The 22,531-nt window shown below is 33.3% G+C and overlaps 1 protein-coding gene and 1 long non-coding RNA gene across 3 annotated transcripts; one reads left to right on the forward strand and one right to left on the reverse strand.

Annotated features, from left to right (window-relative positions):
- Positions 1–5,925: 5,925 nt before the first annotated feature.
- On the reverse strand, positions 5,926–11,461 carry LOC104119389 (uncharacterized). 2 transcript variants are annotated; one of them, XR_011412963.1, is made up of 3 exons: positions 11,012–11,461; positions 10,303–10,395; positions 5,926–6,784 (listed from the first exon to the last, which is right to left on the reverse strand). It is a non-coding gene; the product is annotated as an uncharacterized lncRNA (long non-coding RNA). The 2 variants fall into 2 exon arrangements; XR_011412962.1 differs by having other exon boundaries at positions 5,926–8,355.
- A 4,132-nt stretch (positions 11,462–15,593) lies between these two features.
- LOC104119388 (putative RING-H2 finger protein ATL37) lies at positions 15,594–17,133 on the forward strand. Its single transcript, XM_009630878.4, has one exon. It carries the CDS (start codon positions 15,747–15,749, stop codon positions 16,956–16,958), a length of 1,212 nt encoding a protein of 403 aa, XP_009629173.1. The 5' UTR covers positions 15,594–15,746; the 3' UTR covers positions 16,959–17,133.
- Positions 17,134–22,531: the final 5,398 nt, after the last annotated feature.

A 22,531-nucleotide genomic window follows, 5' to 3' on the forward strand; every position in this document is an offset into this window, starting at 1 on the left:
GCTTTTTATGTATTCTTGTGACTTACTTGAGATTTCTACCATGATTATGCGTGGCTAAACTCGTTTATTCTGGGGTTATGATTTTACATGAATATTGATATTCGAATATTGATTTGATGAGTTTATTTATCATATTGGGTTGTTTATTCATATCCTGAGTTTAATTATTTTACTGCCTAGCTAACAGTGAAATTCTATATATGAATCTTGAGTTGAAATTCAAATAAAATTATTTAGCTAACAGTGAAATTCCAAAAGTCTTCATTTTTTTTAAAATTTTGTACTCATTCAAACATGTTCACATAAATTGAAACGAAAGGAGTAATATATTTACATTCATAATGGTGTGGCACCCGAAACTTTCAAGTGTTGGATCCTCTCTAATTTGACTTTTCTTGAGATAGAATTTGGTTTGTTTATAGTGGAACACGGCTGGGGTTTCGCAGAGAAAGGGAGACAACTTGAATTGCTTGGCCATTTTAGGGCCCTCGCTCCATTTTATTTGTTGTCTTACACAAGTATTACGTTGGCATGTGTCACACATTGTAAAAAATTTCAGCAATTAACGTCAATCTCGTCGAATATCAACTCCTTATCTAAACCTTGGTAGCCGAACTTTGCGGACCACTAAACTAGTCTTAAAATGCATATGTTGACTTTCTGGTCCTTTGAAACCGCTAACTAAATTCAAGAAGTGAATAATCTGCGAACTAATTAACATAAAGTAAACCAAACATTAATTTGCTAACCTCAATCATATACTTCATCCGTTTTTATCCACTATTAACTTTGTACACCCCTGAAGAAACAATAAATAAAGTGTATAATTTATCATGATACTCATATTAATTGATGTATTTTCTTGATGAATTTGAAAAATGATTTGGAATGAGTAATTAATGCTAAGGACAAAACAGAAAAAATAAATTATTTTTCTCTTGATATGCGAAAAGTGACAAGTAAAAATAAAAATTTATTTTTAGATATTTGACAACTAAAAGTGAATGGAGTGAGTATATTTTATTCGTTTTTATTTTATGTCACATTATTTTCTTGTTAATTCGTCTGAAATCGAAATACTAACATATATCTATATTTGAAAACAATAATTTTGTACGTTAAATAATTTTTTTTTTTTATAGTCACATAAATATATGACATCTAAAATCATAAATTTTAAATTTTTTTAAAAAGAAATTTGATGTCAGATCAAACTAACGCACATGGATTGAATCAGAGGGAGTAACATTTTCTAAGGGATTTGTTGGAGAGGACCGGCTATTGTCTGCCTTTGAGTATTCCTTCTCTCCATTGACTATGAAGCACCTTTCAAGTTTAAGCTTCAACTAACGAATATTTATTGGTAGTTTGGTTCATGTACCTCTGCTCTAGACACAGTTTTAAGTGAGGATGACACATATGACTCCTATCAAAATTTATTTTAAGTACTTAATCTTAAAAAACCTATTCAGTCTCCAAAGTCAGAACCTTATTGATTATTCTTTGGGTGGCCACTTAAATCTTAATGAGACATGGATTCTTCTTCTTTCAGTAGGCATCCCAACGATATAAATAAATCCAGAAGAAACAACGATATAAAGAACCTAGTCATTGGCTAATTATTCTAGGCGTTGGCGCTTTTGTTAGTTATTTATGTAACAGACAATATTCAGCGGTATGCGAATTTATACCACTCGCTTTCACCACAGTATTTAACCTGTTATATAATATTATTTTACAAACATATATGACTGTGCGGATCTATTAAGATCTCGGAGTGTCACGCTACCCGCAAGCTGTGATCAAAACTATGTATATATGTATGTGTATTTGTATAAAAAATCGTATTAATAAACAAAGTGCCACCCAAGAGACCAAGTGCCAACGGCAAAGGGCAAACTTTCCTCCTTGTTCGTGAATGTTATAAATCTGTATTGCTGTAATAAACAATTAAATAATTAAACTTTCTGAAATATATAAATAAAACAGAAAGTTAGTAACACTTGTTTAAAGAAATAAATTTTGAAAAAACAGTGTAGGAATAAATCGAGCCCACTGAATACACAGTGTGTCCTTAAGGAAATTATTCCCCTCAAGTACCCGAGGTGCTGGAATATATCCTCCCAGAATAAAACGATTTAACTCACCGGAGTGTTGGTACCAAAAACGCCGGTGAACAGCGAGACACTCGAAGGCTGTAAAACATACTGGAATTTTTTGTGTAGAAAAAGAAAAAGAAGATCAGAAAATTTCGTAAGGAAAGATTCTGGGATTCAAAGTATATTTATAGAGTTGCTGGCATTGTTTCTGAAAACGTTTGCAACCTTTCAGTGGAACATGTTGTTTGAAATTTTTATAAAGAAAACGGGCCTGACCGGACCGAGTCGCCGGTCATGGGTTATTCCGGATTGAATTTTTTGTTAATTATTTAATTAATTAATTAAATAATTGAAAGAAATTTTGTCCAAAAAGATTAATCAATCAATCGATCTTTGACCAAATTCGAAGCCGAAGCCGAGCCGAGCGAGCGAGCGACGACGGCGCGAGGCTTGCCTTCTTCTTAACTCTTTACGAGCTAGAAGAAGTGCAATTATATATATACCCATCAAAAGCCTTTTCTTCCTCCAATATAGGATAATGTCCCTTTGCCAAGGAGGGAAACTCAAATATTTCATTTTTCCTCCATTTCTCATTCACCCTCTTTAAGTTACACATGCTTAAAATCCAAACAATCCTCCACATGAATGGGGAATGGCTATAAAATAAAGGAATGCACGGACGCGTGTGTGTTTTACATGTAAGAATTAATTGCATCTGGATAAGTAGGTTTCCCTTTGAACTTTTCGTAGTGACCTTATATCGGATATACTCGGTCAATCGGTAGATTTGATATCTTTGAACTGTCGAGCTTTGTTGTATACCTAGACAACATAAGTCACACACTCAATCATTAACCATCTATGGTTCTCACGGTTGTGTTCGTTTCAGCCATGAACACCGCCTGGTTTCATGAGTGCTTAGAGAATGGGCCTTTATTTTCATTCCCCTTGAAGCAGCTTACACTTCACACTCACATAGGTGATTTCTAAACATGTAATCCTATAGACACACTATCTGGTCATATCCTGCCAGACTTAGCAAATCATTAAAAAATCTTTAAGCTTTGTTAACTCATCAAAAAGCCTTAATGCTTTACCTCGATTTCTGAACATTGTCTTCATCAGGAGAATGGGTTGAGTTATTTGACAATGTTGAACCGTCATTCATAACTTTGTTTGATCTCTTTGAACCTAGCTCGTGAGATCTCCAGTCTGCTAGGTAGAGTTACCGCCATGATGACTTGTCCTAGACCTTAACCCCATTCCTTTTGATGATCTTTCAACTGCCTCTCTAGATAGGCCTTTTGTAAGTGGATCCGACACATTATCGCTTGACTTTACGTAGTCAATTGTGATAACACCACTAGAGAGTAGTTGTCTAACGGTATTGTGTCTCCATCGTATATAACGAGATTTTTCATTATATATAACGCTCCCTGCCCTGCCTATTACCGCTTGACTATCACAATGTATACAAATAGGTGCCAAAGGTTTGGGCCAAAATGGAATATCTTCCAAAAGGTTCCGGAGCCATTCAGCTTTTTCACCGGCCTTATCTAAAGCTATGAATTCAGATTCCATTGTAGAACGGGCGATGCACGTTTGTTTGGATGATTTCCAAGACACTGCTCTACCCCCAATTGTGAAAACATATCCACTCGTGGATTTAACTTCAGATGATCCAGTGATCCAATTTGCATCACTATATCCCTCAATCACGGAGGGATATTTGTTATAATGCAAAGCGTAATTTTGGGTATATTTGAGATACCCCAAAACTCGTTTCATTGCCATCCAATATATGTGATTGGGATTACTTGTAAATCAACTCAGTTTACTAATAGCACATGCTATATCTGGTCGCGTACAATTCATGATATACATCAAACTTCCCAATACTGTTGCATAATCTAGTTGTGAGTCACTTTCACCTTCATTCTTTTGAAGTGAATAACTCAAGTCAATTGGAGTCTTGGCAATTTTGAAATCCAAATACTTGAACTTGTCAAGTACCTTTTCAATGTAGTGAGACTGTGATAATGCTAGACCTTGTGGAGTCTTGTGAATTCTAATTCCTAAGATCACATCAGCAACTCTTAAGTCTTTCATATCGAATTTACTAGCCAATATGCGCTTAGTAGCATTTATATCTGCCATGTTTTTGCTCATTATCAATATGTCATCAACTTATAAACAAACAATGACTTCATGACCTGGAGTATTTTTAATGTAAACACATTTGTCGCACTCGTTGATTTTAAACACACTTGCCAACATTGTTTGGTCAAATTTGGCATGCCATTGTTTGGGTGCTTGTTTAAGTCCATAAAGTGACTTAACAAGTTTGCACACTTTCTCTTCTTTACCAGCTACCACAAAACCCTCAGGTTGTTCCATGTAAATCTCTTCCTCTAATTCTCCATTTAAGAAAGTTGTTTTAACATCTATTTGATGGATTTCAAAATCATACACGGCCGCTAGTGCTACTAACACCCTAATAGATGTTATCCTCGTTACTGGAGAGTAAGTGTCAAAGTAATCAAGGCCTTCCTTTTGTCTATAAACTTTGACAACAAATCTTGCCTTATATTTGTCAATAGTGCCATCAGCTTTCACTTTCCGTTTAAAGATCCATTTCGAACCTAAAGGCTTATTTCCCGGAGGAAGATCTACCAATTCCCATGTATGGTTATCCAAAATTGATTGAATCTCACTATTGACTGCCTCTTTCTAAAATGTTGAATCAGAAGATGACATAGCTGCTTTAAAAGTTTGAGGCTCATTTTCAAGCAAGAATGTCACAAAATTTGGTCCAAAGGAAGTAGATGTTCTTTGACGTTTGCTACGCCTTGGATCTTCTATACTTGGAGTATTTTCTTTTGGTTCTTCCCGAGGTCGTTTAGGTCTTTCACTTAATGACTCATATTCAGTTTTATACGGATAGATGCTTTCAAAGAATTCAGCATTATCTAATTCCATTACCGTATTAACGTGAATTTTGGGATTATCGGATTTATGAACCAAAAACCGACATGCTTTACTGCTTGTAGCATATCCAATGAAAATGCAATCAACAGTTTTTGGTCCGATTTTAACCCTTTTAGGTAAAGAAACTTGTACCTTTGCTAGACACTCCCACACTTTGAAATATTTCAAGTTGGGTTTTCTTCCTTTCCATTTTTCATATGAAATAGATTGTGTTTTGATGTGGGGTACTCTGTTTAGTATTTGGTTATCTGTAAGGATAGCTTCGCCCCACAAACTCTGCGGTAATCTAGAACTTATTAATAAAGAATTCATCATTTCCTTTAATGTCCGATTTTTCCTTTCCGCAATTCTATTGGATTGAGGTGTGTAAGGTGCAGTAGTTTGATGGATAATTCCATATTCTGAACATATTTTTGCGAACGGAAATTCATATTCTCCACCCCTATCACTTCTAATCATTTTGATCTTTTTATTCAATTGATTCTACACTTCATTCTTGTATTGCTTAAATGCTTCAATTGCTTCATCCTTACTATTAAGCAAATAAACATAACAATATCGAGTGCAATCGTCAATAAAAGTAATAAAATACTTTTTCCCACCTCGAGATGGTGTAGACTTCATATCACAAATGTCAGTATGAATTAAGTCTAAAGGATTTGAATTCCTTTCAATAGACTTATAAGGATATTTTACAAACTTAGACTCAATACATATTTGACATTTTGATTTATTACACTCGAATTTAGGCAATACTTTTAAATTAATTAACTTTCGCAAGGTTTTGTAATTGACATGTCCTAAACGAATATGCCATAAATCATTTGACTCCAATAAATAAGAAGAAGCTGAAATTTTATTCATACTGTCAACAACCATTATATTTAGTTTGAAGAGGCCCTATGTGAGGTAGCCCTTTCCAACATACATTTCATTCTTGCTTACAACAACTTTATCAGAAATAAATACACATTTGAATCCATTCTTAACAAGCAAAGAAGTAGAAACTAAATTCTTCCTAATAGTAGGAACATGAAGAACGTTGTTGAGCGTTAACACCTTGCCGGAAGTCATCTTCAGGAATATCTTCCCATAACCTTCAATCTTGGCTGTTGCAGTATTTCCCATGGAAAGCTCTTCTTCGGGACCAGCAGTAGAGTAAGTCGCAAATGCTTCCTTGACAGCACAAACATGTCGAATGGCTTCAGAGTCAATCCACCACTCCTTCGGATTTGCAAAGAATATTTTGTATGCTAACACCATAAACATCACTGCAAATTCCATACCAACCCCAACTAGACAAAAGCAGGAAATAACGGTTGCGAAAAGAACCACACACAATGGCATGCCAGTGGTGATTTTCAAGACTAGAGACTACTATGGAATTATGGCTGCGGAATGTAGGAGAACGATTCTGGGAACATTTTTGAAGATTTGTTCCCAAATTGAAAAAATTAGGTCGAGATTCCTTGTGCGATTTCCTCTTAAGGGCTCGGTCAAAATCGGAGTTTTTGATAACTATAATGTCTTTCTAGACTTTACAAATGATGAGGATTACAATATGGTTTGGTATAGAAGATCCGTTGATATTGAGGGAAACAAAAATGTGGCTCTAGAAATGGAGTCCTGATTTCAAACCAGAGGAGGACTTGCCAATAGTTCCAGTATGGGTTAACCTTCCGAGGTTGCCATTCCATCTATATACATGGCATTATGTGAAGCAAATTGTAAGCGAAGCGGGTACACCACTTGAAATGGATATAGCTACAAGAGGAAAACCCAAACCTAGTATGTCTAAGGTGAGATTAGAAGTTGATTTACTCAAACCTTTGCTTACTAGTGTTTGGATAGGGGATGAAGATGACGATTCTTCTCTGAAAGGATTTGAGCAAAAATTAGAGTATGAAAATATTCTAAAATATTACAAACATTACAAGATGTTGGGACACTCTATGATGAATTGTAGAGTCTTGGAGCATAGAAGAGCAAATCAAAATAGGGAAATTGAGGCTAAGGGAAATGAAACAACTACAATGGGAGCACAAGCAGAGAAAAAAAAAACAATTGTGATTGACTTGAACAAGGCAGTAGCAAGTGATAGTGATAAACAACAACAAGGCACGCACGACAAAAGGAAGATGATAAACAATGAAGACAAGAATGAATGTAACAAAGTCAATGGGAAGGAGGAAGCCAATGTATCTGTGAACAATAGAACAAAGAAAAAGAAAGGAAATAAGCCCAAGAAAATACCAAAGAAGCGAAACAAAGTGATTTTCAAATCAGCAAGAAAGAGGAATAAGATCAAGGAGAGAGTTCTGCAATTGCCAATCCAAAGTTTTAATGAAGATATTGTTGATCTGAATGAAAATGTGGCAAGACTAAATGTTGGGGTACATGAGGTGTAACAACAGGAAGCTAACTCACCAATAGAGAATGACAATAAAAATGATACTACACGTTATACACCACAGAGTAGGAGAGACCACAAAATACAGAAAAAGATTATGAACAACTAAAGAAGCAAAATGATAGCATACAAAGAGTGGAGGAAACAATATTGAAATCATCCAGTATTGGCACAGGAATCAGAAATCAAAAAGGAATTAATCTAGTGGTGGAGCTCAATTAGGGATACAACATGACACAAGATAAAGACAAGGAAAAGGAAAAGGAAGTGCTAGACACTATGGTAGATTTATCTACAATAGAAAAATAAGCAGAAGAAGATTTGGATTGGTCAAATACGAAGGATTGGTCGCTAATGGGTATAGGAAGAAATCAGGAAGTATGGAATATGCAGATCATAGTCAATCCAATGTGAATATTACAACAGAAATTGAAGGCACTTAGCAAGAAATTGAGTGTATGGTCAAGAGAAGTGATTGGTGATGAGTATTTGAAAGTTACAGAATGGGAGACAGAGGTACAGAGATTGGAGGAGCAAGAGTTAGTTAAGAATGATGCTCGGACAAGACAAGAACTTAATAAGGCACATGCAGGATACGTTAAGTTGTTGTCTATGCAAGAATCAATTTTCAGGCAAAAGGCACAGTTGAAATGGTTTGAAGCTGGAGACTACAACAACAAATACTTTCATAGTGTGATAAAGGAAAAGAGGAGGAGAATGCAATTGAACAAAATCAAAAATCATAGAGGAAACTAGATCCAGGGAGGTGAAAAGATTTCTAGAGATGCCATCAGATATTCTAAAAACTTTTCAATCTTAATCCAGTTAAGGAAAATAGGAGGATACTAGATTGCATCCCTACATTGGTGACAGAAACAGACAATGAGTTTTTGAGCTCAATTCCTGAAGAGATTGAAGTAAGAGAAACTGTATTTAATATGTGCCCTAACATCTCAGAAGGACCAGATGGATTCAGTGGGTTGTTTTATCAGAAATCACTACTAGAAATTCGGTAAAAACCGACCAAAAAAATCGACCAACGTTGGTCGATAATGGCCAATAACTGACCAAAATACGATCATTTACGTGTGAACGGTATTTTAGAGGTAGGAAAGGTATACCGACCAAAGTTAGTCGGAAATTACCGACCAACTTTGGTCGGTCAATTAAATTCAAAAACAAATATTGCAAAAAATACCGACCAAAGTTGGTCGGTTTTTTCGACCAAAGTTGGTCGGTATTTTAAATATGTAATCAAAAGATTCAACATCTGAGAATCGAACTGGGGTCTGTACTGTGACAGGATACTATTCTACCACTAGAACATTGGTGTATTTTGTTTTAAGACTATCTTTTATTTGATTTATACTCTTTAATTGTATTTTCGCACGAAAATAACCGACCAAAGCTGGTCGGTTTTATTAAAAAGTAAAATTACCGACCAAAGTTGGTCGGTTTTTTTTATTTTTTTTATTTATTTTAATTGAAAAACCGACCAAAGTTGGTCGGTTTCTTGAAAAATAAATTTCGCGTGACTCAAAAATAGTTTCCCGCTTTTTTGTGCCAAATAAAACCAACCAAAGTTGGTCGGTTTCGTAAAAAAAAATTAAAATAAAAAATATTCTGAAAAACCGACCAACTTTGGTCGGTTGTTGGACCGACCAAAGTTGGTCGATTTTTGCCGAATTTCTAGTAGTGAATGTTGGGGAATTATAAAGGAAGATGTCACATGCTTTGTGAGTTATTTCTTCACTGGAGGCAATATCACCAAGTACTTTAATCACACATGCTTTGCTCTGATTACTAAAACAGACTCACCCTCTAGTTTCTCAGAAATGAGACCTATAAGTCTGTCCAATTTCTCTTTTAAAATAATATCCAAGATTCTATCCATGAGATTAAATCCTATGCTCCCTGCGATGATATCAGAGAACCAGGGTGGATTTATAAAAGGTAGATCCATCATAGAAAATGTGCTAATGGCACAAGAAGTTATTCAAGGAATAGCTCTACCCAAGAAATGTGGTAATATGGTTATAAAACTGGATATGGCAAAGGCTTACAATAGACTCTCATGGTCTTTTCTTACTTCTGTACTAAGAAGATTTAGGTTAAGTGCAGTGTAGATAGATATGATTGGAGGTTGGTCTCAAATGTATGGTACTCAATCATTATAAATGGAACTAGAAAGGGTTTCTTCATATCTTCACAAGGACTCGAGCAAGGCAACCGTCTATCTCCTTCATCATTTGTATTGGTTGCTGAGGTTCTTTCTAGAATGATCAATAACCTTCAATATGAATGTAACTTTACTCATTTCTCCATGAGTTCTAGGGGCCCACGGGTGAATCATCTATCATATGCAGATGACATTGTGATTTTTACAATTGGTTACACTAAATCAGTAAGAATGATCATGAAAGTGGTGAAGAAATACGAGGAAGCATCAGGACAGTTAAGTCAACCAAGATAAAAGCTTTTTTCTTAATAGAACCCAAGGCATCACTATCTAGAATAAACAAAATGAGAAATGCTACAAGATTCTTAATAAAGAATTCCCATTTGTTTATATGGGATGTCCTATATTTGTGGGGAGGAAAAGGATAGTCTATTTTGACGGATTAGTTTCTAAGATATCAAAAAGACTCAATGGATGGCAAGGGAAGACGCTGTCACATGGAGGAAAACTAACTTTAGTTAAACATACACACTTACAACTATGAATCCGAGGATACAATGCTAAGATGAGGAAGATCATTGAGGATAAAACACAGATTTTAGATCAAGATATAGTAAGGATCTCACATTGTTGCAGAGAAGCAAATCAAGTTGATGCCTTGGCGAAGCATGCTACAACATTGGAGAATGCTAAGTTCTTTGACAGCTTCCAGCATCTACCTGGAGGAGCAAAGCGGCCCTTCAAACTTGATAAATGGCAATTACCAAGTTTTAGAAGTAAATTTGAAAAGGCTAACTTTTTTGTAAGTTAGAATGTAACTTTTTTGTTCATAGGCTCCCCATTTCTTTTGAAGAATAGTCTACTACACCATTCTTGTGTTGTAATTTGTTGTAACTCTGAGGTTTTGGCCTAATCTTCCTCTTTTTACATGATATATACAGCACCTACCCTGCAACATGCAGGGCAGTATTTAACCCCAAAAAAAAAGATGACATACTTTCATAAGTAGTCCGTTCAAAAAAAAATAACATATTTTTATATTTAGAAACAATTTAACTTTAAACTTTTTATTCTATCCACTTTATCTTTAATGAGAAACTTTTATAGTCATACAAATATCATGGACCCACTAAGCTTTTGCCCCTAAACTTTTTAGCATCACATGTTTCGAAAATTTTCTTTTTTTTCTCTTAAATTTTGTATCAAGTCAAACTATATCATCTAAAATAAAACATAAGGAGTAATATTTTTTCATTCAATCTATTTGTTTATCTAAATATAAAAGACGAATTACCAACTGTAGCCCAAAACTGATTAAACCGACCAAATATTTACCTTGGACCGTGTAAATATTAATACATTTATGTTCAGAATGGTGTGGCACCTGGAACCTTCAAATTTTGAATCTGCCTTCATTAATATGACCTTTCTTGTAGTACTTTTAAGCTTTACAATATTTAGAAAATGAACCAGTAATACCAGTTCACCTGTTTGGCTGTTTCTGAGAGATAAACTTCTGAATTTTTGCCACGAGGGGGATGCCATGAACATCTCGTGACTGAAATTTGGAACAGCCGAAGCTAGAAAGTATAAGGACCCTGTTAAAGAATAAAACTAATTAAGAAGACTTTATAGGTGTTATGTTTGCTTAAAAGATGGGACATATTTATTCTTTAATTCTGGTATTCCATGATCATCAATTAGGTTCTTCAAAAAATTCACGAGATCTTACGACGTAACGAAGGTCAAAAGCTATAAAGAGAAGAAGAGTTTGATTTTTTTTTCTTTTTTAGCAAAAAAAAGAATTTTAAAGATGCAATTAAATATTATTCCTAACATTTAGCTTTCCTGGGGATAGGAAGTAAGAGCCACGGCGACATCACTCTTTAGCTCCCATCTGTGCGATCGAGGTGATTTTCATGGGTGATCATTCAACTTTGTATTCATTATCCAATTATCACTTTTTTTTTGTTACATAAAAGTTATTCAACTTTATGTTTATTACCCAAAAGTCATTTTCTTTCTTTTGTTACACAAAAATTATTTTACTATGCTCTAGTTATCACAATAATTATTTTGACCTGATTTTACAAATTATTCACCTTAAAAGTCTATTATGCCCTTGACATTACAAATCATCCCATTTATGTAATACATTCTATATTATATGCTTAAAATATACTTTTACCCAGGTATTTTATTTATAATTAAAATAACTTTATATTATTTTATTTATTATTTTTATAATATATTTGTATATTTATTTTTTTCTTAACATTAAATTTTAAGATACATGAGTAGGATTATTAAATTTGTCAGTAATATTACCGTGAAAAAAAACTCAAGTCCTTGTTCTTAACCAAGCTTAATAAAATATTTTTAATAAAAATTAAAAAATCAAAGTTTACTGATTTATCAGCCAAGCCATACTCATTAATCCAATAAATAAAATACCCATATTTAGCACAATGATACATCAGATTAATACTTTCAAATAAATAATATTAACATATAAAGCTTTAAAAATCTTAATAATAAACACAAATATCTTTGAATTTTTTTAATAAATATTTTTTGACTATAAAAAATTATCATTTGTTAAACAAATTTGTTTGTTATTATTTCAAATAAATATTAAAAATAAATATTTTTTATTGTTTTTATATTTAAAATATGTTCATGTTTAAATATGATTAAACAAAGTGATGCCATGAAAAAATTAAATGTATGAATATATTATAAAAATAATAAATAAAATAATTTAAAAGTTATTTTAATTATAAGTAAAATATCTAGGTAAAAATATATTATATAGTATATCATATAGAAGGTATTATATAAATGAGAAGATTTATAATGCCAAGGGCATAATAGACTTTTCAAGTAAAAATATTATAAAATCTGGTCAATGTGACTTTTGTGATAAATAGAGCAAAGTAAAATAATTTTTGTGTAACAAAAGAAAGAAAAATGACTTTTAGGCAATAAACACAAAGTTGAATGATTTTTACGTAACAAAAAGAAGAAAAATGACTTTTGCGTAGTGAAAACAAAGTTGAATGACCACCCATAAAATTTACTCTTTATTATTTTAAAATTTACAGTATAGAATTTAATAATATCAGATTAATCAAACCTAGCTGCTGCTACTACTACTAAATAACCTTAGCTTTTATAATCTATTGAATAATATTGATAATATAGAATATCTTACATTGTTTACGTATTTAATTTGAAAAATATATAATCTAAACATCGTATATATGTATAATTTAAACAATATATAATCTCTTTAATTAGGTGTGTGGCACGACAAAAGACATAATCCAAGAAAATATATTTCATGATATAAAGTCATTTTCTTGTACTCCGCATGCCCCAATTCATGTGGCATAATTTCTTTTAGGCACGGAGCCTAAGATATGGTCTAAATTAAATTTTAGGTATTTATGTGACCGTAAATTATCTTATTAAGGGTGTAAAAATAAATTTTAAAGTTAAATTATATATATATATATATATATATATATATGACATTCTTTTTAATAAAAACATACAGGAAAGTGTGCCAAATATTAGTAAAAAATATTTTTCAAGATAAGGAATTTTCATTAAAATAGGTAACGTATGGACGGATGTACTTTTTCTTAATGTTCTATCAAATGATGTGTTTTCTTTAATTGTAAAAGATAATCTCGTTGAATATCAACTATCTAAAACTTCGTAAACGAACTTTGCGGACAACTAAACTAGTCTTAAAATGCATATGTTGACTTTCAGGTCCTTTGAACCCGCTAACTAAATTCAAGAAACGAATAATCTGCGAACTTATTAACATAATGTCAACCAATCATATATATATTTTATTCGTTTTATTTTATGTCACATTATTTTCTTATTTATTCGTGTAAAAAATAACATATTTTATATTTAGAAATAATAATTTTATTGTAAATTAAATAATATATTTTTATAGCCACATAAATATATGATATGTCTAGAAGCATAAATTTTAAATTTATTTTTTAAAAAATATTGATGTCATATCAAACTAACTCACATAAATTAAATCAAGGAGTAATATTTTCTAAGAAATTTGTCTATGAATATTCCTTCTCTCCATTGACATTAAGCACACCTTTCAAGTCTAAGCTTTCATTTAACCAATATTTATTTGGTAGTTTGGTTTATGTACTTCTGCTCTAGACACAATTTTAACTGAGGAAGACATAAATAACTCCTATCAAAATTTATTTTAGGTATACTTAGTCTTAAAATATCTATTCAGCCTCAAAAGTCAGAACCTTATTGATTATTCTTTGAGGGGGCCATTTAATAAACACAGATTTTTCTTCTTTCCAACGCTATAAATATATCCAAAAGAAACACCCCATTGTCTATCCTTAGAGCAATTTTCTTTAAAAAGCCACCCTGAGGCGTGACTTCCAACTACCTGCGACATTTGCCACTTATATTATATTACGCATTTACCCCTCATTTTTTCTATCACTCGAGCAACCACCTTTGCCTTTATCAACTACTTTCCATCTTATCCGGAGTCACATCTAAAATTTTATGGATTTATATCTATTATTTATTATAATTTTAAAAAATATTTATGCATAAAGTTATATTTCGCGTCAAAAATTTTAGGTTCAAATGAACCTGGTATGCGAAAGCTACTTCTGCCTCTTGAATTCTTCTCGGCTGCTTTTCACACAAATAGCTTTAGTTAAATTCTTCACACTTCCTGAGGAAAATGAAGCATAAGAGAAATATGTTTTGTTTCATCTTGTGCTTATGTTATTTCATGTCAGAAACTGGCACTGTCTCAGCCCTGCGTTAGGAACCAAACATGACACTGGAAATTGTATTGTAAACAAGTTATGGAGAATAAATACTCCTAAGTCATTATAGTTACTATGCACTATAATTACTAGGTTATATAATTATTGCCCTAGTAACTACTAGCCTAATAACTTTACAGTTATTTTCAGATACCCTTAATCTTTTTTTCCTCTTCATGGAGAAGGGGAAGGGGACGAAAGGTACTAAACTAAAAGGAACCAAGAAAGGACAAATCCATTTGTTATTCTGTATATTTCAATTTATGTAATGCATTTTAATCAGATACGTAGTTAGAAAGATGTTTTTGTTTGAAATTTGTAGTTTAAAATAAAGCATAAATATTCATGTTATTATAAATTATCTCATTAAAAATAAAGTAAAAAGCTTAAAATAAAATTATTTTAAAATACATATATTATTCTTTTTAGGATAAATTAAAAAATAATACTAACACATAAGTTAGGTGTATACTTAGTAGATTTTGATGCTAGAGGGAGTCCAATTCGTCTCATTGAAATGCTACATTATTATAGAATTCATTTTATTTTCCACTTGGCGGACCAGTAGGATAGCTTGTTATTTTGATTTACCACGTGTATAAACATTTCCTACGGTACTCCTAGGGAACTGAATCAGCACGTTAAGTCCCTCTCAGCCTCTCTCTGGTGATCCTGGATAAGTATTAGTAATAAAATAATAGTATTCTTTTTTTAGCAAAAAAGATAATAACCTTACGAGAAACATATGCGTAATAACATGATCAATTATAAGGTATAGTATATACTTTCTCCTTTTAGCAAGCCAATCGAACGCTATAAAAATATCCAAAAGAAACGGATCTGGCTCCTCTGCAGCGAGCCATCTTTCCATTTCGCAGTTGCCTCATGAATATCTCGCACGTGCCCCGTTCGAAATTTAAGGGACAAGCTTTATTTGATTAATAACTGCAACCTTAACTTAGGTTAACATTATAATAATTCTCTCCACCGCATTAGTTAATAGTTATCCATTAGGCCTTTCTTTATTTCGTTTCAGCAATTTTCTTTTAAAAGCCACCCTGTAAAGTATGACTTCCAACCGCCTGCAGACATTTGCCCTTTATATTCATTTGCCCCCCACTTTTTCTCTCACTCAAGCAAACCATCTTTTGCCTTTACAACTATCCATCTCCTCTTTCTTTCACACAAATACACCGGAATCTTAAGTCAAATTCTTGAGGAAAATGAAGCATAAGAGAAATATACTCTGTTTCCTCTTTTGCTTATTTTGTTTCATGTCAGAAACTGGCACAGTTTCAGCCACACGCCCGTTGAACTCAAATGTCGAAATCAGTCCAACGTTAGCGATATTACTCGCTTGTCTCGTATTATTCTTGTTGGCCGTTATCTTCATATATATACGTCGTATGAGCCCTGATTCCTTTGACGAATCAATGGGTTTTTACTTCTTTCGGCAGCGACCAGTTTCCCGTGGAATCGAGCCTAATATCATCGAAACTTTGCCGGTATTCGTGTACTCCGATGTCAAAGCCCTAAAGATAGGCAAATCTATCCTAGAATGTGCTGTTTGCCTAAACGAGTTCGAAGATGAAGATACGCTCCGCCTTCTTCCTAATTGTTGCCACGTGTTCCATTCTGAATGTATTGATGCTTGGCTTGCCTTTCGTACCACTTGCCCAGTTTGCCGTGCAAATCTCAAAACAAAACCCGTGGGTAAACTTCAAGAATCAATTCAAGAAACAGATGACGTTGAGTCTCAGAATGTCAGCTCGGATGCATCACATCCAGCACCAGAAGAAGTAATAAACCAGTCTTCTCAAACGCCGCCCGTTCATAATCATACTCCAAATAGTAGCAGTAAGGCGAGAAGTAAGACACCTGATTTTCGGCACCTTGCACCAAAATCAACACCGAGAAGGCCAAAGATTTTTGGGATGTTCAGTCGATCTCACTCGACGGGTCACTCGTTGATTCAACCTGGTGAGAATTGCGAGAGGTTTACTCTAAGGTTACCTGATGATGTACGTAAAAGATTGATAGACTTAAGCTTGAGTAGAGCCTACAATGGCGCCGTAGCTTTTTCTCCAGCGAGAAATTCAACTAAGGGGTACCGGTTCCAACCGGAGGAGGGCCGGTTAAGCTTGAGTAGGGCATCCAATGGCGCCGTAGCCTTTTCTCCAGCGAGAAGTTCAACTAAGGGGTACCGGATCGAACCGGCGGATGGTCGGTTAAGCAAGCTCCGGTTTCTACCGACACCGCCTATGTTCTCTAGATCCGGTTCGTCGAAAGAGGAGAAGGGTGAGAAACAGCCGAAGAGTCTGCTGAAGTCCGTTAAGTCAGTTAAGTCGCCGTTAAGTTTGTTTTGCGGGACGGAAAAGGACGATACAGGAGAAAGATCTTTTACTTATTTAAGATCAAGTAGTACTTCAAGTTAGATAATTTTCCATTTCTTTTTATTTGGATCTCACATGGACGAGCTTGCAAGGCAAAGCCTCATCATGAATCCGTTTACTTTTTCCTCTCCTTTTTTTTTCACACAATTAATTATGTTGTATATAGCTATTGGATAGTGGAGGCGTCACAATCAATGAATTGGTTTCTTTTCTATAATTATGAGTTTTTCTGTCGGTTTCTTCTCGTTCTACACAACACTTTCTATAATTGGATCTGAGAGCTTTGGTTGTTTTACACAACACTTTGTACACAATGAACGATGCAGTTCCCGGCCAGCTGGGTCGGTATGATATAATATTTAAATATTTTGGTTTGATATTTTCGGTATTCGATTTTTTAAAATATTATATCGATATAGTATCTAATTAAATTCAGAATGTTACAGTTTTTCTTCTTTCGGTTTCGGTTTATTCGGTTTGATTAATAACAAATACATAGAGTTATAAACTATAATATTCTTAATTAAAGTGCTCAAAAGTACAAAACTAAAAACGCTTGCTGATAAAAGTTTTGTCCAAAACCAACAAATATCAAGAAAACTGCACATATAGTGGCGGAGCCAAGATCTCTGCGAAGGGGGTTCAAGAAAAAAAAGATCGTAGCTTGTTAGAATTTAACCTATGACCTTTCAAAGATTTTGAACCCCCTTAACCACTAAGCTACACTTTTGGGCTTTGTCAAGGGGGTTCAAAACTTAATAAATATATAGGTAAAAAAAAAATTGTCTTATATATACAGTGTAATTTTTCGGTGAAGGGGGTTCGGGCAAACCCCCTTCCGCCCCCCTAAATCCGCCCCGTGCACATAAAGGAATAAATTTGATCATTAGAAATATTTTTTTATTTGTTTAGAGTTAATTGATGAACTTAGAGAATAAAATAAAGTAAAAATTTAGTTTTTTTATATTTATGTTATAATTAATAATATGTGTTTTGTGTAATATAATATATATTTCAGTACAGTATCGGTATTTCGGTATTTTATTTTAAAATACCAAATACCATACCCAATATCATAATTTTTAAAAGCTTAAACCAAATACCATACCAAATACAAAAATATCGAATACCAAATACCATAAATTTCGATTTCAGTACGGTAATTCAATATTTACCAAATTATGCACAGCCCTAATTGCAACACCATAAATATCCCAGTGTATTTCCACATGTGGGATTTGGGTTGCAGGTCCCTTGAGAAATAAGTAATCCCTCTGTTTCAATTTAGATGACATATTTTTCTTATTAGTCCGTTCCAATAAGAATGACACATTTCTACAATTGAAAATAATTCTAACTTTAAATTATTTATTTTACTCATTTTACCCTTAATGAGAAGCTTTCATGATCACACAAATGTCATGGTCCCATAAAACTTTTACCCCTTACACTTTTAAGATCACAAGTTTCAACAGTTTTTTTTCTTCTTAAACTCTGTGCGAGTCAAACTATCTCATCTAAATTGAAACATATGGAGTAATAAATAAAGTGTATATTTTACCATAATACCCATGATAATATTGATAGTATTTTGAGAAGTCCTAGAAAATAATTTGAGAAACAAGTAATTAATGATAAGGAGAAAACTAAAAAAAATATAGTATTTTTTTATTTGCTAAAATTAACAAGTAAAAATAAATATATTTTTAGTATAGTAACAAGTAAAATCGAACAAAGGAAGTAATTTTATTTGAAGTTAGACAACATGCCCTACAATTTTCCTTCCATATCAAGTTTCTACTAAAGTTATAAATTTATTTAAAAAATATAAACGTCAATTAGTAAATCGTAGAGAAGATTTGGTCATGTAGTCCATTGTCAACCGTCCTAGAGACTAAACTCGAAGCAACCATTGTATAGCCGATCTCAAAAAAATAATCGAAAAAATCTCTCTATATATATATACACACACACATTTATATATGTTATATACTAAAATTATATAAATTTTATACACTTTTACGACTATCGAATGTAAATAGTTTCAGCTATGTTTACCCAAAAAAATGGTACAATTGAATTTGTAATGCGGTTCATAAACACGTGGATTAAATTGATCCGATAAAATAAAATAACAAAGAACAAAGCGAGTAAAATAATGATAATTGAAGAAAAGACAAGTCTGAGCTTTCAGAATATTTTCATCGGGATCAAGAATAATTGAAAACTCTTGACAATACTTGTATAAAGCTTAAGAGAATGAGAGAAAGAATATTAGTCTTTTTCTATCGTTATTTCTTAATGTCTTACAATAGAATGAAAGCCTCTATTTATACTAGAACTATGATTACAAATCATGTCCCCTTAACTACCATAATAAAAGGTAATTAAAAGGTGATATAGGTAATTAAAAGGTGATAAAGAATAATAAAAGGTAATAAAGCCTAATAAAGGCCGGAGAGATCTTGGGATCGTTTGTAACTGTCACGACCCCAAATTCCCTCTGTATGAGGTCGTGATGGCACCTAGACTCTAAGACTAGGTAAGCCTATCAATGCGGAATAATCATAACTATCTGAAATAAATAAACTACAATTCAAATAATTACAACTCCCAAAATCCGGTAAAAATAAGTCACAAGCTTCTAAAAATTTATTCTCAATGTTTCTATGTATCAAGGTCTAAAGAAAAATAAGGAAGCAAATTAAAAATGATAGAAGGGGACTCTAGAGTCTGCGGATGCTGGCAAATATACCTCAAAGTCTCCGTGCGCAGGTAACTCACTGACGTCTAGACTGGTAAGATGTACCTGGATCTCCACAAAAAGATGTACAGAGGCGTAGTATGAGTACACCACAGCGATACCTAGTAAATGCCAAGCTTAACCTCGGTAGAGTAGTGACGAGATCAGGTCAGACCTCACCGAGCTTTCATAATTTATTTAAAGAAAATATTTTTTCCGAAATAGCATCTCGCGTTTTAGCCACCCTTATCACTCCGCATGACTTCTAGTAGTCACCCCTACTAGCCACACGTATCAAGCCACCCTTATCTCACCGCATGCGTTTCAATACCCAGATCTTATACCACCGCATGCGTATCAATATCACAATTTGCACCTCAAGTGCCCAATATTTTAATTTTCTAAAAATAAATCAACAACAATATTTTTCAATAATAAAGAGCTCACGGCTCATGCCAAAATAATCCAACAATAATATTTTTTCACAATAAAGAGCTCACGGCTCATGCCAAAATAATCCAACAATAATATTTTTTCACAATAAAGAGCTCACGGCTCCATCACAATGAGTACCAAAAATCTTACGAAAATATTCAGGAATAAATAATTCAGGAAAATAATATTTAAAAATCTTTAATACGTTGCTTCAATATCAAATTTAAAAATGTCAAATACTTCATATTAATAGTATTTAAATTAAAGAAAATCAACCTTCAAAGTATAAAAAAAAACCAAGTTTCAATTAAACAGGTAAAACAATTAGCAAAAAAAGGTCAAACAAATTTAAAGTATATATCTCAGATCAATGATGAAGAATATAACAAGATAAAATAATTTAATAAACGTGCAACAGTGATCTACACAATTTTAAAAAAAAATAGTCTTTCACATTTAGCCGGTGTACACACTCGTCACCTTGTATACACGACTTTCAACACGTTTTAATAATCACATCAAAACCAATCCTAGGGAAATTCCCCCCACACAAGGTTAGATAAGTCATTTACCTCGACTTGCTCCAATTTTATCAAGTAGTATGCCTTTTTCTCAATTTTTCGATTCTGGTCGACTCGTATCTAGTCATAATTAATTCGATACAGTCAACAAAAATTATAGAATCAATTTCATAAGAAAATACTATATTTTTCAGTAAAAATCCGAAATTAACTCAAAAATGGCCCGTGGGGCCCATGTCTCGGAACTCGATAAAAGTTACAAAATCCGAAAGCCCATTCAACCACGAGTCTAAACATACCAATTTTATCAAAATCCGACCCCAACTCAACCCTCAAAGCTTCAAATCTTATTTTCAAATCCCTAAGTTCCAACCCCCGATTTACAGTTCAAAAATACGTAATCTAGTCGGATTATTTGATGATAATTCAATATTATGGAGTAGAAATGATCACAAGGGACTTACCTCAAATTTTCCCGTGAAACATCATACGAACTTAGTCGAGCCTTCAAATCACATCCAACAATATTAAAACACGAACCACACATAGATTCAAGCCTAATGAACTTTGAAATTTTTAATTTCTACAAATGACTCCGAAACCTATCAAATCACGTCTGATTTACCTCGAATTTTGCGCACAAATCATAAATGACATAACGGAGGTATTCAAATTTTTAGAATCGGATTTCGACCCCGATATCAAAAAGTCAACCCCTCGGTCAAACTTTCCAAAAATTCAACTTCGGCATTTCAAGCCCTATTCCACTACGGTCTTCTAAATAAAATTCTGATCACGCTCCTAAGTCCAAAATTACCATACGAAACTGTTGGAATCATCAAAATTCTATTTCGGGGTTGTTTGCATATAATTCGACATCCGGTCACTATTTGAACTTAAACTTTTAATTTTTTTATTAAAATTCTATATCTCGGGCTAGGGACCTCGGAATTTGATTCTGAGCATACGCCTAAGTCCCAATACATGATACGGACCTACCGAAACTGTCAAAATACTGATCCGAGTCCGTTTGCTCAAAATGTTAACCAAAGTCAACTCAGTTGAATTTTAAAGCTCTAATTCATATTTTAATTAATTTTTCACATAAAAACTTTCTAGAAAATTTTACGGACTACGCACGCAAGTCGAAAAATGATAAATAGTGCTTTTCGAGGTCTTAGAACATAGAATTAATTATTAAATTTAAAGATGACATTTTGGGTCATCACAGTAACGTTCCTGTAATAGTCATATCCTGAATTGCTTCTTATCCGGCCGAAGGTTTGTATCTAGTTTTACTATGGTTGAGGTTTGTATATGGCTTTACCATGGTTGAGTCACCATTGACTAGTTATTCTTGACATGTGTCGCTTCTTAATTCACCCAACTCTTGAGACTGATTTTTACCATATACATATAGTTTCCCCACTTATCGGTTACTACTGTGATGTGACCGGAAAGTGGAAGATTTTGTCCTTTCCACCCTCGTTTCTGCTCATAAAAAACCTTACCGAAAAAATCTAATTGGCATAAAAACCGGGCGAAGAAAAAAGAGTGCAGAACTTCGGGATTCGGATAAAAAAATCCACCACTTATTATTCTTTCGTTGATGACCGATTGGTGGTGAAGAAATACCATCATCACAGAAAGCTTGATCTCGGGTTTTTAGTCTTCACCCGTAACTTTTAACCTATGAATTTTGACTCTTAAATTTTTAGTTGTACTCGATTATTTTTTTGAGTTTTGACTCTTGGGTTTTAGTTGTACTCAAAACTTTTATAATCTCACAGCCTTAGAGACCGGGGACGAGCGATGAACAGGAATTTTATACCTCTGATTTTGATAAAGTCCGAAAATTTAATGCATACAGTTAACTTTACGACCAGAAAACAAGGCATCTGTCCATTAACCATTTG

The sequence above is a fragment of the Nicotiana tomentosiformis genome, chromosome 12, assembly GCF_000390325.3.
Source record: "Nicotiana tomentosiformis chromosome 12, ASM39032v3, whole genome shotgun sequence".
Lineage (NCBI taxonomy): Eukaryota > Viridiplantae > Streptophyta > Magnoliopsida > Solanales > Solanaceae > Nicotiana > Nicotiana tomentosiformis.